Source organism: Salvelinus sp. IW2-2015, linkage group LG22, assembly GCF_002910315.2.
Source record: "Salvelinus sp. IW2-2015 linkage group LG22, ASM291031v2, whole genome shotgun sequence".
NCBI classification, from domain to species: domain Eukaryota; kingdom Metazoa; phylum Chordata; class Actinopteri; order Salmoniformes; family Salmonidae; genus Salvelinus; species Salvelinus sp. IW2-2015.
The window spans coordinates 1,118,701-1,136,544 of record NC_036862.1 but is presented as its reverse complement, the minus strand read 5'-3'; the positions used below and the strand labels follow the sequence as shown (position 1 = coordinate 1,136,544).

Sequence of the window (17,844 nt, the reverse complement as noted above, 5' to 3'; positions counted from 1 at the left end):
CCCATCTGTAAATAGCCAACCCAACTACCTCATCCTCATACTGTTATTTATTTTTTTGCTCCTTTGCACTCCAGTATCTCTACTTGTATCTCTACCAGTATCTCTATCTTACTACATATGCACACACTGTATATATACTTTGCTATTGTGTTATTCACTGTGCGTTTGTTTATCCCCTGTGTTGTTTGTGTCACACTGCTTTGCTCTATCTTGGCCATGTCGCAGTAAATGAGAACTTGTTCTCAACTGGCCTACCTGGTTAAATAAAGGTGAAATAAAATAAAATAAACACGTGGGTGTGCTTGCACATGCGTGTACTCAGTACTAATGCACACACATACAAACACATACACACCCCGCCCTCTACCCACCCTGCTGAGATGTTGGCACACTGTGCCAGCTTGATGAACCTTATCACGCTTGCTCCCATTCAGGTGTGTTGCCATCGCAGCCCTATGTTGTAAATGCTGTTTATCCTGTTTATCCCACAACACATTACAGCAATATTCCATCTTCACGTCTGCTCACACATTTTCAGTTATGCTTATGGGTAGATACTAGGTAGGAAAGCTTATTGTCAATGAGAGTCGGAGAGGTTTAGCTAAATGGCCAGGCTGTTTTGTGTACTCTAGAATGTGGCAGTGTAAGGGCACAGATGCCGCAGAGGCAATGTCCCAATGATATCCTTTACAAGAAAGTGACACATTTACTGCCTCCTTGTAAAGCAGAAGAGCACAATTACAGTGAGCCGTGCAGTAAAGTGAGTGTGCACAGGTGCTCAAATAAGCGTTGTGAGCCAAGGTAGACAAGACACACACGCATGCATGCACAGACATGTAGACAGAATAAACAAATGCATACACATGTACTCACACACGCACGCATGCATGCGCACACATACACAAACACACCTGTTCATTGATGGAGTGCCCTTTCAGAAGGCCTCCTCTTTAATCAGTCTATAGTGGCAGGGGGAGCGACTGGTGAGAGGGAACTGGAGACATTATACTAGAATGTGGAAGGATGAAGAGCTCAGTCGTAAATTAGTAATGATCCTCTTCTCACCAGATTCCTACTCCCACCAATGATTACAGACTACATGCACAGCCCCAGTTGCTAGCACACAGCTACCAATGAATACAGAATATACAGTGCATTCGGAAAGTATTCAGACCCCTTCACTTTTTCCACATTTTGTATAATATAAAATAAACTGAAATATCACATCTACAAAAGTATTCAGACCCTGAATAGCCACTAGTCAGATACCTGCCCCCCCCCCCCCCCCTACCCTTATAGATACCCACCCAACAAACAATGAAAATTACCATTTGTTAAGTCCAGGTAGCCCCTCCCTCTTTCAGTGTGTTTTTTCCCCATTTGGTGCCAAATGAACATGACCCTGTTCACATCATGAAAGTGTGAGTAGTGGTGTGCTGACACTCCAGACAGAAATTTTAATATTTAATAAAGTCCAGAAAGGGTGCTCAGTCCCCACACACACACACTGAATTTGACCTCTCTCATCGATTTACACAATAACTAGATGTCTGACCTCTCCACACCTCAATTTATTCTTACAACTGCGACAAAACACACTCTAGCTAACACACCTGTCATTATGTATGATTTGTGTGGTAAACACTTATTTGAAGTTATGTAAGAGTTGGTTAAACGTTGGAGTTGGAACCACTACTTGTACTGGTGATGGGTGTACTGGTGTACTGGTCAAGGCCTGGTAACAGGCTGTAGGAGCTACAAACTTGTTGTATTTGAGTGGATTAAATGTTGGAGTTGGAACCATTACTTGTACTGGTGGTGAGTGTACTGGCCTGGTCAAGGCCTTGCTTGTGGAGGCCTGGTGAGAGGCTGTAGGAGCGACTAGCTTAGTTGTATTTTGACAGCTGGGCGAGACTGTAATTTGCTGTACTAGCCTCCATGGCCGGGCTCACACAATGGCTGCTGTGACACGGACTCAATGGGAATCAGGGGTCTTAGTGATTTTCACAGGCCTGCGAGCTGGGAGAAAGACAGGGGCACGTAGAGTGTTCAGCACTGAGCTTCTGTCACATCCACTCTGAACACGCCAGTCAACACCGGCTCTATTCCCTAGTGCTGCACACACTTACACTAAGACAAAGACACACACATAAGTAAACACCCACACATACGCATAGAGTACATGTTCCCCGGCATACACTTTTCGAACACAGACACATTAACTCACTAGCATAAACGTTACAGTTCTATTCAAGCAAAACACACACTTTTACACTCACACTGTGTGACTCTATCCACTGGGGTATTGGTTGACACTGTGGCTAGATTGTGTGTGTGTGGGAACAGCCTGCTACAGTATAAACTAAGTCAGAGCTGTGCCTCCCTGGTATAGACCTAGACCCATAGAAATAGAACAACGTCCTGCTTTACTCTTATGGGTAGCTACACCCACTATGGCCGCCAGTCCACCCATCACAGAAAATGTACTTCAATGGGAATGTCTGTTCTAGTAATTATATTTCTCTGTCTGTAGACCATGGCGACGGGAGACTAGAAGCTAGACTCAGATAGAAAATATGAATCAATATTTGAATCAAAGTGTGTGTGTGTGTGTGTGTGTGTGTGTGTGTGTGTGCATGTGCGTGTGCGCGATGCCTCCTACTGCCCCCTGTGACTTGAATGGGGTACACCTTAATTCCAAAGTTTTTTGACGATGTAAAATCACTACATTGACTACATTGAATGTCTTTGAATGCATCATTTAATCTTTATTTATTTATACAACAGGTGGGTCTAATCCTGAATGCTGATTGGTTAAAACCGCATTCCAGCCGGTGTCTATTCCACAAGTTACCACCGGCTAAATCTATGATGTTAAAATGCCTATGTACTCTGTTCCATCTGACTGCGCAATCCAATGTCTCATCAGCCCAGCCAGGCACTTTAAAAACTTGATCTCCTGCTGTCCCATAGTAATGACGTGTCGGGATTCGGGACGAGACAGACAGGCGGGCAACGTTTCTCAGCCAGTCGAAATCATGAATCAGTTTTATCAGTTTTCCATAATTTTTATGGATATACGTTCAGTGCCTTCGGAAAGTATTCAGGCCCTTTGACTTTTCACATTTTGTTACGTTACAGCCTTATTCTAAAATTGATTTAATTGTCTTTTTTTCAATCTACACACAATACTTCATAATGACGAAGAAAAAACATGTTTCTAGAAATGTTTGCTAATTTATATAAAAAATTTAAAAAATGATATCACATTTAAACAACTATTCACACCCTTTACTAAGTACTTTGTTGAAGCACCTTTGGCAGTGATTACAGCATCGTGTTTTCTTGGGTATGACACTCCAAGCTTGGCACACCTGTATTTGGGGAGTTTCTCACATTCTCTCTGCAGATCTCTGAGAAGGTGAACCTTCGCCCCAGTCTGAGGTCCTGAGATCTCTGGAGCAGGTTTTCATCAAGGATCTCTGTACTTTGCCCCGTTCATCTTTCCCTCGATCCTGACTAGTCCGTCAGTCCCTGCCGCTGAAAAACATCTCCACAGCATGATGCTGTCCCCTCCATGCTTCACCGTAGGGATGGCGCTAGGTTTCCTCCTGACCAGTGGTGGAAAAAGTACCCAATTGTCATACTTGAGTAAAAGTTAAGATACCTTAATAAAAAATTACGCATGTGAAAGTCACCTTGTAAAATACTACTTGAGTAAAAGTCTAAAAGTATTTGTTTTTAAATATACTTAAGTATCAAAAGTAAATGTACAGTTGAAGTCGGAAGTTTACATACATCTTAGCCAAATACATTTAAACTAATTTTTTCACAAATCTGACATTTAATCCTAGTAAACATTCCCTGTCTTAGGTCAGTTAGGATCACCACTTTATTTTGAGAATGTGAAATGTCAGAATAAAAGTAGAGAGAATGATTTATTTCAGTTTTTTTTTCTTTCATCACATTCCCAGTGGGTCAGAAGTTTACATACACTCAACTAGTATTTGGTAGCATTGCCTTTAAATTATTTCACTTGAGTCAAACATTACCTACAATAAGTTGGGTGAATTTTGGCCCATTCCTCCTGACAGAGCTGGTGTAACTGAGTCAGGATTGTAGGCCTCCTTGCTCGCACACGCTTTTTCAGTTCTGCCAACAAATGTTCTATAGGATTGAGGTCAGGGCTTTGTGATGGCCACTCCAATACCTTGACTTTGTTTTCTTTAAGCCATTTTGACAAAACTTTAGAAGTATGCGACCAAACTTTAACTTCCTGACTGATGTCTTGAGATGTTGCTTCAATATATCCACATAATGTTCCTCCCTCATGATGCCATGTATTTTGTGAAGTGCACCAGTCCTTCCTGCAGCAAAGCACCCCCACAACATGATGCTGCCACCCCCGTGCTTCACGGTTGGGATGGTGTTCTTCGGCTTGCAAGCGTATCCCTTTTTCCTCCAAACATAACGATGGTCATTATGGCCAAACAGTTCTATTTTTGTTTTATCAGACCAGAGAACATTTCTCAAAAAAGTACGATCTTTGTCCCCATGTGCAGTTGCAAACCATAGTCTGGCTTTTTTGGAGCTGTTTTGGAGCAGTTTTGGAGCTTCCTTGCTGAGCAGCCTTTCATGTCGATATAAGACTAATTTTGCTGTGGATATAGATATGTTGGCACCTGTTTCCTCCAGCATCTTCACAAGGTCCTTGCTGTTGTTCTGGGATTGATTTGCACTCTTCGCACCACAGTACGTTCATCTCTAGGAGACAGAACGCATCGCCTTCCTGAGCGGTATGATGGCTGCGTGGTCCCATGGTGTTTGTACTTGCGTACTATTGTTTGTACAGATGAACGTGGTACCTTCAGGCGTTTGGAAATTGCTCCCAAGGATGAAACAGACTTGTGGAGGCCTACTATTCTTTTCTGAGGTCATGGCTGATTTCTTTTGATTTTCCCATGATGTCAAGCAAAGAGGCACTGAGTTTGAAGGTAGGCCTTGAAATACATCTACAGGTACACCTCCAATTGACTCAATTATGTCAATTAGCCTATCAGAAGCTTCGAAAGCCATGACATCATTTTCTGGAATTTACCAAGTTGTTTAAAGGCACAGTCAACTTAGTGATGTAAACTTCTGACCCACTGGAATTGTGATACAGTGAAATAATCTGTCTGTAAACAATTGTTGGAAAAATGACTTGTGTCATGCACAAAGTAGATGTCCTAACCAACTTGCCAAAACTATAGTTTGTTAACAAGAAATTTGTGGAGTGTTTGAAAAACGAGTTTTAATGACTCCAACCTAAGTGTATGTAAACTTTCGACTTCAACTGTAACTGCTAAAATATACTTATGTCGTGTCTTTGGTATCATTAAATTGAAGACTGTTAGTTTATCAAATCAATTCTTATTATTACGTGATTATGTTACCTGCCTCCTTGATGGAGGGAGGTGCAGGTGATGGAGGGAGGAGCAGGAGAGCAAGGGAGTCCCAGTGGCACAATAGTATATTTAGAAGTCCCAACTCAACAACAACATGGGTTGGGGGGGAATACGCCCAAACGGGGTCGCCACACACAGGGAAATAAAAGCTGCACGCGGGGGAGAAGCCTCTACTCCTGAACACATGCCAAAACGGTACAACTGCCGTGTGAAAGAAAACCCTGTGGTGCAGACACTTACCCCTAACCAAGTAACCACAGCAAACAATCCCGCACAAAGACTAGCAGGCAGCGGAGGTAAATAAACCCACCGAAATCAACTAATAGGACACAGGTGTAAACAATAGACAGACACAAACGAAAAGGAAAAATGGATCGGTGGCAGCTAGTAGGCCGGCGACGACGACCACCGAGCACCGCCCGAACAGGGAGAGGACCCACCTTCGGTGGAAGTCGTGACAGATTAGCTAATCAGGTAAATGTAATTAACTAGGAAGTCAGGGCACCAAGGAAAATATTCAGATTACAAAGTTATAATTTTCCTAATATAACTATCAGATATTTTAATATCTGATCAATTAGTCTTCTAATTTATGAATTATTATTTTCCTCATGTTAGGCTCATTCCAAACGTCGTAAATTGTTGGTTGTCTGCACGAACCCAGTCTTCACTATTAATCATCCATACATCAATTGTCTCAATCATTTATCTATTAACTAAATCATCACAGAAATGCACATACAAACAAAGTAGATATGTTTACAAGGAAATGATAGGGCATGTGCCGTACAGGGCTAAACCGGCATGACGTTTTGGTAGACAAAAAGGGAAGTGGGTGTAGACTGAGAAAGGCGGGAATTACGCAAATGCATCACTACACACTTGATAATTCTAACAATTGAAATGCTCATCCTTTTCACATGAACGCTCACTCATTTGGGAATAATTGCAATCAATATATATATTTACGCTCAGTGTGTCGTCGTGATCTCTGTTGGAGAGTTTGTCCGCCCTCTCTCTCTATGCCGTGGTTAGATGGATAGTTCAGAGTAACATTCAGCAATGTTGTTATAGAATAGATGTTTCGGCGGTTGTCGGCCTTCGCATTCACGGGTACATAATTTCTAGATACAGACTAGTAATTAGTATCGAAGAGTAGCTCTTTTTCTGTCGGATCGATAGTCTCAGAGTTTAACCACGTGGTATGGTTAAAAGATTCAGCAATCTACTCAAAAAGTATTGAAAAAGTGTAAAAATGTAAAGAAATTTAAATTCCTTATATTAAGCAAACCAGACCGCACCATTTTCAGATTTTTTTTATTTACGGTTAGCCAGGGGCACACTCCAACACTCTTACATAATTTACAAATGAAGCATTTGTGTTTGAGTCTGCCAGATCAGAGGCCATATGGATGACCATGGATGTTCTCTTGATAATTGCATGAATTTTACAATTTTCCTGTCCTGCCAAGCATTCAAAATGTAACGAGTACTTTTCGGTGTTTAAAGTATTTTTACTTAAGTACTTTACACAACTGCTCCAGACGTGACACTTGGCATTTATGCCAAAGAGTTCAATCTTGGTTTCATCAGACCTGAGAATCTTGTTTCTCATGGTCTGTGAGTCATTTAGGTGTGTCACGATCGTCTTGCGGTGAGAGATTGGACCAAGGCGCAGCGTGTGAAAAATACATCTTCTTTTATTTAGAAGAGAGAAAAAACACGAAACGAACGAACGCACTATACACAAACTAACAAAATAACAAACTGACGACCGTGAAGCTATAAGACAAATAGTGCTGACACAAACACTACACATAGACAATTCCCACAAATGCATGATGCCCATGGCTGCCTTAAATATGGCTCCAATCAGAGACAAATGAAAGACATCTGTCTCTGATTGAGAACCACTCAGGCAACATAGACATACCTAGAAACATTCACTCAACCATAGACATACCTAGAAACATTCACTCAACACAAACTCATACACTAAACCCAACACCCCCTTTACCATATAACCACCCAAAACGACAAACACAAACATTCCCCATGTCACACCCTGACCTAACTAAAATAATAAAGAAAACAAAGAATACTAAGGCCAGGGCGTGACAGTACCCCCCCAAAAGGTGCGGACTCCGCCGCAAAACCTGACACATAAGGGAGGTCCGGGGTGGGCCTTAATATGGCGGCGGCTCGGGTGCGGGACGTGGCCCCCACTCCACCATTTCAATATCCGCTTCGGTGTCTCTGGTAGATCCTGGCTGACTGGCGGCTCTGGAAGTCCTGGCTGGCTGGCGACTCTGGCTGCTCATGGCTGGCTGACGACTCTGGCTGCTCATGGCTGGCTGGCGATCTGGCTGCTCATGGCTGGCTGGCGACTCTGGCTGCTCATGGCTGGCTGGCGACTCTGGCTGCTCATGGCTGGCTGGCGACTCTGGCTGCTCATGGCTGGCTGCGACTCTGCTGCTCATGGCTGGCTGGCGACTCTGGCTGCTCATGGCTGGCTGGCGACTCTGGCTGCTCATGGCTGGCTGGCGACTCTGGCTGCTCATGGCTGGCTGGCGGCTCTGGCTGCTCATGGCTGGCTGACGGCCATGGCTGCTCCTGGCTCGCTGACGGCTCTGCTGCTCATGGCTGGCTGACGGCCATGGGTGCTCCTGGCTCGCTGACGGCTCTGGCTGCTCCTGGCTCGCTGGCGGCTCTGGCAGATCCTGTTGGTTGGCGGCTCTGCCGATCTGTCTGGTTGGCGGCTCTGGCAGATCCTGTCTGGTTGGCGGCTCTGGCAGATCCTGTTGGTGGCGGCTTGGCAGTCCTTCTGGTTGGCGGCTCTGGCAGATCCTGTCTGGTTGGCGGCTCTGCAGATCCTGTTCTGGTTGGCGGCTCTGGGCAGATCCCTGTCTGGTTGGCGGCTCTGGCAGATCCTGACTGACGAATGGCTCTAGCGGCTCCTGACTGACGAACGGCTCTGACGGCTCGGACGACGGGCGTCTAATGGCTCGGGGCAGACGGATGGCTCAGATTGGCGCTGGGTAGACGGATGGCTCAGATGGCGCTGGGTAGACGGATGGCTCAGATGGCGCTGGGCAGACGGATGGCTCAGATGGCGCTGGGTAGACGGATGGCTCAGATGGCACTGGCAGACGGATGGCTCAGATGGCACTGGGCAGACGGATGGCTCAGATGGCACTGGGCAGCGGGTAGCTCTGGCCCCGCTGGGCAGACGGGCAGTTCCGGCACCACTGGGCAGACGGCAGACTCTGGCCGGCTGAGACGCACTATAGGCCTGGTGCGTGGTGCCGGAACTGGAGGTACCGGGCTAAGGACACGCACCTTCAGGCTAGTGCGGGGAGCAGCAACAGGGCACACTGGACTCTCAAGGCGTACTATAAGCCTGGTGCGTCGGTACCGGCACTGGTGCACCGGGCTGAGGGCACGCACATCAGGGCGAGTACGGGAGAAGGAACAGTGCGTACAGGACTCTGGAGACACACAGGAGGCTTGATGCGTGGTGCCGGAACTGGAGGCACTGGACTGGAGACACGCACACAGGGAGAGTGCGTGGAGGAGGAACAGGGCTCTGGAGACGCACATGGAAGCCTGGTGCGTGGTGTAGGCACTGGTGGTACTGGGCTGGGCGGGGAGGTGGCGCCGGAATACCGGACCGTGCAGGCTACTGGCTCCCTTGAGCACTGAGCCTGCCCAACCTTACCTGGTTGTATGCTCCCCGTCGCCCGACCAGTGCGGGGAGGTGGAATAACCCGCACCGGCCTATGTAGGCGAACCGGGGACACCATGCGTAAGGCTGGTGCCATGTAAGCCGGCACGAGGAGACGCACTGGTGGCAGATGCGTTGGGCCGGCTTCATGACATCCGGCTCAACGCTCAATCTAGCCCGGCGATACGTGGAGCTGGAATGTACCGAACCGGGCTATGCACGCGTACAGGAGACACCATGCGCTCTACTGCGTAACACGGTGTCTGCCCGTACTCTCGCTCTCCACGGTAAGTACAGGCAGTTGGCGCGGTTCCTACCTGACTTCGCCACACTACCCTTTAGCCCCCGCCCAAGAAAATTTTGGGTTGTACTCGCGGGCCTCCAGCCTTGCTTCCGTGCCTGCCTCCTCATATCGCCGCCTCTCTGCTTTCGCTGCCTCCAGCTCAGCTTTGGGGCGGCGATATTCTCCTGGTTGAGCCCAAGGTCCCTTACCATCCAATTCGTCCAGAAATCCTGTGTAGGTGGGTCCTGTTGCCGCTTGAACACGCCGCTTGTGAAGTCGTGTCTGGTGGGTCATTCTCACGATCGTCTTGCGGTGAGAGATTGGACCAAGGCGCAGCGTGTGAAAAATACATCTTCTTTTATTTAGAAGAGAGAAAAAACACGAAACGAACACTATACACAAACTAACAAAATAACAAACTGACGACCGTGAAGCTATAAGACAAATAGTGCTGACACAAACACTACACATAGACAATTACCCACAAATGCATGATGCCCATGGCTGCCTTAAATATGGCTCCCAATCAGAGACAAATGAAAGACATCTGTCTCTGATTGAGAACCACTCAGGCAACCATAGACATACCTAGAAACATTCACTCAACCATAGACATACCTAGAAACATTCACTCAACACAAACTCATACACTAAACCCAACACCCCCTTTACCATATAACCACCCAAAACGACAAAACACAAACATTCCCCATGTCACACCCTGACCTAACTAAAATAATAAAGAAAACAAAGAATACTAAGGTCAGGGCGTGACAAGGTGCCTTTTGGCAAACTCCAAGCGGGCTGTCATGTGCATTTTACTGAGGTGTGGCTTCCGTCTGGCCGCTCTACCATAAAGGCCTGATTGGTGGTGTGCTGCAGAGATGGTTGTCCTTCTGGAAGCTTCTCCCATCTCCACAGAGTTACTCTGGAGCTCTGTCAGAGTGACCATCGGGTTCTTGGTCACCTCCCTGACCCTTCCTAGAGCTAGCCACGCGGCCAGCTCTAGGAAGAGTCAAGGTGGTTCCAAACGTCTTCCATTTAAGAATGATGAAGTTCCCAAAGAACACAATGTCCTCCAATGCTGCATAAATGATTTGTTACCCTTCCTTTGATCTGTGCCTCGACACAATCCTGGCTTTACGGACAATTCCTTCGACATTTCTTGGTTTTTGCTTTGACATGCACTGTCAAATGTGGGACCTTATATAGACAGGTGTGTGCCTTTCCAAATCATGTCCAATCAATTGAATTTACCACAGGTGGACTCCAATCAAGTTGTAGAAACATCTCAAGGATGATCAATAGAAACAGGTCTCGTAGCAAAGGGTCTGAATACTTATGTAAATAAGGTATTTATATTTATTTTTAATAAATCTGAAAATATTTCTAAAAACCTGTTTTTGCTTTGTCATTATGGGGTATTGTGTGTAGATTGCTGAGGACATTTTTTTATTTAATCAATTTTAGAACAAAATGTGGAAAAATTCAAGTGGTCTAAATAGTTTCCGAATGCGCTGTATACAAAGAAATGTCAATTGAAAAAAAAGGTAAAACATTACGAAGTGCAGCTAGTTTACGGTCTTTCCAGCTTCAGTTTGAAGTGATTGTGTTAGTTGTGTTGTTGGCTAGCTCCTCTGAACATCAGTGGCCTGACGAGAGAGCACATTTTCTATGCCAGGCAAAATCTCTCATTAGCTCATTGTTATAGATATATCCAAGCAAATGTCACTTGAAAACAGCTTGAACAAATGCTAATGCGGCTACTTTGCTGTTATTCCGGCTGCACTTTTTGACTCGACTGTAAGTAGCCGTAGTTCTCTAGCTAGCAAGCCAGGGATAAGAACGTTGCCAGCCAGTATAGCAATCGGACATTTAGAACGAATGACTGGGTCGGGTCCATAGATACAGAACAAAAATACTGAACAACTGGGTTGCGTCTCTAGCAACCAAACCGATAGAACGAACAACCAGTCGGCTTGGGTAGCAACCCTAGATTTGTGTAGGGACTATATATTGTGAAAGGATGAGATAGTATGAATAAATTCATCAAAATAAAAAAGTTTTTAATGAAAATATCTCAGTCATTATTTTTAATATGTTGGTAACCCGACTTCGTCTCGGACCTAACAACACCCATGCAAATATATCCTCCAAACACCGGCTTCTCGGGCATTATCACTTAAAGAGATTACTGCCACCACCGATCAGTCAATGAAATTGACACAGAAATAACCCATACTGTATGTTGTGGCAGTTGGTTTTTACCAGGTTTGGTTGTCTGCAAAGAGATAATCTCAGTTATCCCGGAACTAAAATCTTGTGTAATTTGATCAGATGCTTATGTTTACGTTGTCTGTCCACAAGAGATTAGCAAAGAGAAGAAAGCAAATATTGCTATTACTCTGCTATATACTGAACAAAAATATAAACGCAACATGCAACAATTTAAGATTTTACTGAGTTACAGTTCATATAAGGAAATCAGTCAATTTAAATAAATTCATTATGCCCTAATCTATGGATGTCACATGACTTGGAATACAGATATGCATCTGTTGGTCACAGATACCATAAAAAAAAGTAGGGGCGTGGATCAGAAAACCAGTCAGTATCTGGTGTGACCACCATTTGCCTCATGCAGCGCAACACATCTCTTTTACTTGGAGTTGATTAGTCTGTTTATTGTGGCCTGTAGAATGATGTCCCACTCCTCTTCAAAGGCTGTGTGAAGTTGATGGATATTGGCAGCAACTGGAACACGCTGTTGTGAGGCCAGTTGGACGTACTGCCAAATTCTCTAAAACAATGTTGGAGGCAGTTTATGGTAGAGAAACTAACATAAAATTATCTGGCAACAGCTCTGGTGGACATTTCTGCAGTCTGCATGCCAATTGCACGTTCCCTCAACTTGAGACATCTGTGGCATTGTGTTGTGTGACAAAACTGCACATTTTAGAGTGGCCTTTCATTGTCTCAAGCACAAAGTGCACCTGTGTAATGATCATGCTGTTAAATCAGCTTATTGAAATGCAACAACTGTCAGGTGGATGGATTATCTTGGCAAAATTTGAGAGAAATAAGCTTTTTGTGCGTTTGGAAGATTACTGGGATCTTTAATTTCAGCTCATGAAACATGGGACCAACACTTTACATGTTGCGTTTATATAATTTACTCAGTAGGGGCTGCTAAAGACATTCTATCTACTAAACCAAAAGTACCAAGGTCTCGTCTACACATGTTCATTTTGACCACGTTCAGTTGGACAATGTTTATTAGGGCAGACAGCAGAAAAAGTTTGTTAAATGTTTTGCAGCTGAAAACTAACATTTGTGATTCTTATTGGACAAGTCCAAGCAATCCCTCCCTGTTTCAGTCAGTTTTCTTCCGTTTGGTGCCTAATAAACGCGACACAGGGCACAATGTTGTGGAATATTCAGTTCAGATAATAATACACTATATGTACAAAAGTATGTGGACACCCCTTCAAATTAGTGGATTCGGCTATTTCAGCCACACCCGTTGCTGACAGGTGTATAAAATCGAGCACACAGCAATGCAATCTCCATAGACAAACATTGGCAGTAGAATGGCATTACTAAACAGCTCAGAGACTTTCAACGTGGCACCTTTCCAACAAGTCAGTTTGTCAAATTTCTGGAGTGAGGAGTCATGCTTCGCAGTCCAATGGCAGTCCAATGGACGAATTTGGGCCAGGAGAAGGCTACCTGACCCAATGCATAGTGCCACCTGTAAAGTTTGGTGGAGGAGGAATAATGATCTGTGACTGTTTTTCATGGTTCGGGCTAGGCCTCTTTGTTCCAGTAAAGGGAAATCTTAGCATTCAATGACATTCTAGACAATTCTGTGCTTCCAACTTTGTGGCAACAGTTTGGGGAAGGCCCTTTCCTGTTTTAGCATGACAATGCCCCTGTGCACAAAGCGAGGTCCATACAGAAATGTTTTGTCAAGATCGGTGTGGAAGAACTGGATTGGTCTGCACAGAGCCCTGACCTCAACTCCATCGAACACCTTTGGGATGAATTGAACTCTAACTGTGAGCCAGCCCTAAACCCCCAACATCAGTGCCCGACCTCACTGATGCTATTGTGGCTGAATGGAAGCAAGTCCCCACAGCAATGTTCCAACATCTAGTGTAATGCCTTCCCATAAGAGTGGAGGCTGTTATAGCAGCAAAGGGGGGACCAAATCCATATTAATGCCCATGATTTTGGAATGAGATGTTCAACAAGCAGGTCTCCACATACTTCGGGTCATGTAGTGTATATGTTGAAAAACAGGCATACCTCTGACATGCCATCTTAATTCATGATATTTATATTCATTTGTTATTTTCAGTATGTTGCAGCCTTGTAAACGTGATCCCCAGTGTTTGTAACGTGTCACTGTGATGTCCAGGGTGTTCCAGGAGTTTTAGGACGACAAGGGCCACAGGGGCCACCAGGGTTCCCGGGCCCCCAGGGGCCTCTAGGAGAGAAGGGATATCGAGGAGAGGAGGGCTTCCCTGGCGTATCTGGACCGAAGGGAGATGTGGTAAATTAAATACCTCATGTTTAGGGTTCTGAGTTTTACCTGATCACTTCACCTGATCAGGTCCCACTTGTGCTGTACTGTACTTGTACTGCAATCATGTACCCAAAATAATCGCTGTCAATCACACACTCTCAACTGGTTTCAAGTGTCATAATGACATGGAGAGGGACAAGGAGAAAAAGAGAGATCATGACATGGTTAAAGAAAAATAAATATTAGATCTTGTGTGTGTGTGTGCGTTCTGACTCCTGATCTGTTTCTGCATTTTCAGGGTACTGCTGGCGTACCAGGATATCCTGGACTAGATGGTGTCCCGGTGAGTGTATGTGTGGGGAATGCAAGCATGTAGGCACATGTGTGTGTGTATACCTGTAGACCAATTCCTTGCCATGGCATATTGTAATACCATGGTTAGCTTATGAACTGCAAACTGCTTTCTGCTCAATACTGCACATTATAGTTCATATGTCATTCCTATGCCTTTTGGACCTCATACGTCTTTTGGGGAAAAGTATACAGTACCAGTCAAAAGTTTGAACACACCTACTCATTCAAGGGTTTTTCTTTATTTTTACTATTTTCTTCATGGTAGAATAATATTGAGGGCATCAACACAAGTAAATAATACATATGGAATCATGTAGTAAGCAAAAAAAGTGTTTAACAAATCAAATATATACTTTATATTTTAGAGTCTTCAAAGTAGCCACCTTTTGCCTTGATGAAGGAAAAGCAGCCAACAAGTGCTCAGCATATGTGTGGACTCCTTCACGACTGTTGGAAAAGCATTCCAGGTGAATCTGGTTGAGAGAATGCCAAGAGTGTGCAAAGCTGTCGTCAAGGCAAAGGGTGGCTACTTTAAAGAATCTCAAATATAAGAAATACTTTGATTTGTTTAACACTTTTTTGGTTACTACGTGATTCCATATATGTTAATTCATAGTGTTGATGTCTTCACTATTATTCTACAATGTAGAAAATAATAAAAATAAAGAAAAACCCTGGAATGAGTAGGTGTATCCAAACCTCTGACTGGTACTGTATATGTTTAATTTCTTTAGTATATCATAAAAGGGACAAGTTTGACCTTCAGAAAAATTTGATTATGTTTGTTGAATAATTCTAACAGTGTGAAACCTAACAGGGTGAACATTTGGAGCCTAAATTAGCCATAGCTCTGTGGGTGATTGCGATTGATCTAGCATAATGGTAAATATGGTAAACACTGAAAGAGGATTTAATTTATATATCAAAAGATTTTTAACATTTTGACATTTCCTAAATGTTCTCTGTAATTTAGCCTAACAGGATGGAAATGTATGAGTGAGACAAACAGACTATCGTCATGAAATGCTAAAATGATCGAATATGCAAGTTTTGACTTCACTTTGACATTAGCATCCCCTCATTACCGTTTTCCCACCAACAAAGTAATGACACTACCTGAACAGGATGTCATTGTGGGAAGGGGTTGTTTTCTTAAAGGAGAATTACTACAAACTAACAGGGTGGAAAGTGATATCAGGGACACACAGAACATCATAAATACAATAATAATAAATACAATAATCATGAGAAAGAAAATATTGCTGACAGATTTGTTTTTTAGGACTATAAAATAATGAAGAAATATTTTATCTTATAGTTTATATTTCTTGTAGAAGTTGACGAATAGCACCAGGGGACATGGCAACATGCCAACATGCACTGAAAACAAAATGCATAAATTCCCTTTGAGATCCATATCTTTGTGCTTTTAATGGTAAATGACAGCTAACCTTATATTTAAAGGCTTTTGGAATCCACATTTTACACTAAATAAGTAAGGGATAGTCAAGGGGCTATGCGTTCTCTGGAAAATAATGAACGATGTAGAAGGTGTGTTCCACGAAACTAACATTCCACAGAGTTGCATTATTTTCAAGAGAATGCATAGAGCCCCGTGTTGATTATCCATTTTATACCATGGCTATAATTTAACAAATGTACAGCTAGAAATGTGTTCATTTGCAGGTAGAAATGTGTTCAACATCCACTGAAGTAACTAGCAAGTTTACTAGATAGCAACTGTAGTTGCCTTGGTAACCAAGCAAACAGACTTGCTAGTTTAGATAACCAAACCATCAGTCCTGGCTTGCTATTATGAAAATCAAATTCAACAGTGCCAATGATGTTTTCAATTCGACCTTTGCTTTCAAAAGCAGCTCAAACATCGAACATGTAAGAACTATAGACATTGAATTCTACCGTGCAAATATACAGTGCGTATTAGGGAAATAATGCACACTCTAGAATGCCCTTCAAGCAAATCAGAAACTATTATTCAACAATGCCATGGTATAAGAAGTGATATTTCCTGGGGAAAGAAAAGGCACTGGATAGTGGGAATGACCAATGGTGCATATGTAACGGATGTGAAATGGCTAGCTAGTTAGCGGGTACGCGCTAATAGCGTTTCAATCAGTTACGTCACATGCTCTGAAACCTAGAAGTAGTGTTGCCCCTTGCTCTGCAAGAGCCGCGGCTTTTGTGGAGCGATGGGTAACGACGCTTCGTGGGTGACTGTTGTTGATGTGTGCAGAGGGTCCCTGGTTCGCGCCCGGGTCGGGGCGAGGGGACGGTTTAAAGTTAAACTGTTACCCATAAATAGCCTAATGTCTGTGTATGTATGTTCCAGGGTTACCTAGTGCCGGGGGCGTGTTCCTGGTCTACCAGGGCTTGATGGCTGTAACGGGACCAGAGGGGACACTGGTTTCCCTGGAATCCATGGTCTGGACGGGCCTGATGGGGGAGCGGTGAGTACAGTACAGAACTGTACGGTATGTGGCTGGTGTAGGGGACACAGAKAGGGGCTATATCACTCTGCATTCCTTGAGAACCCAGAACATGAAGGAACAGGGGGCAGGCAAAACAACAGGTCAAGGGCAGGCAGAGGTCAGTCACCCAGATCAGAGTCCAAAAGGTACCGAACGGCAGGCAGTCTAAGGGTCAGGGCAGACAGTGATCAATGATCCAGTGTGGTGTGACACTGACTAGTGTAATATAAACATTATTTCGTGGTGCCCCGACTTTCTAGTTAATTACATTTACATGATTAGTTTAATCAGGTAATATTAATTACAGAGAAATGATTTTATAGAATAGCATGTCATATCACTTAATCTGGCATAGCAAAGACACGACATAGGGGATAGCTAAGGGTATTGCTACTGCCTTCCTGAGACCTAGAAGCGCTTCTTGAGTATGTTGTGTTAACGGTACAGAGGATTTTGAGTTCACACCCCGGTCTGGGTGGAATTTCCTCTCTGTCACAGTGGTCCACATGACTCGGATCACACAGTTGGGCTCTTGCTACTGCCTTCCTGAGGCCTAGAAGTACTGTCGCCCCAGATCTAGAAATGCCTTCTCTAGATCAGTGTTATTTGCGGTGCTTCTTGTGTATTTTGCGTAGGGTTGTGAGTTTCCACTCTGTAACAAATACATTCACGTTCACATATACTGTATTGTGTTGTTGACACTTCTATTGATTACTGCAGGGTTTCCCAGGGATCAAAGGTGTGCCAGGGGACCCCACCGTTCAGTTCATCCAGTACTCTGGTATACCTGTAAGTGGCCTTTCACAACCATCACCCCTCCATACAGTCTCTTTCATGTGTGTCCACCTGTACATGATTGCAACTCTTACACAAAATATTCATCTTATTTGATTATTGATTGATTTTTTGATTGATGATGGATGGATGGGTGGATGGATTGATTGTCATAAACCTTTTAGGTGCCCAACCCATGTCTGCATACAAAACAAAAATGAATATGCCCTATGCTTCCACACAAT

At 44.0% G+C, this 17,844-nt stretch overlaps 1 protein-coding gene across 1 annotated transcript in view; it reads left to right on the top strand.

Annotated features, from left to right (window-relative positions):
* Window positions 1-17,844, top strand: part of LOC111949689 (collagen alpha-4(IV) chain-like) — a 93,189-nt gene that overhangs the window by 57,542 nt on the left and 17,803 nt on the right. Inside the window, exons 5-8 of the mRNA XM_023967037.2 lie at window positions 13,875-14,009; window positions 14,281-14,325; window positions 16,697-16,804; window positions 17,546-17,614. Of these exons, the coding sequence (XP_023822805.1) occupies window positions 13,875-14,009; window positions 14,281-14,325; window positions 16,697-16,804; window positions 17,546-17,614 (357 nt within the window). The remainder of the gene's footprint in view (window positions 1-13,874; window positions 14,010-14,280; window positions 14,326-16,696; window positions 16,805-17,545; window positions 17,615-17,844) is intronic.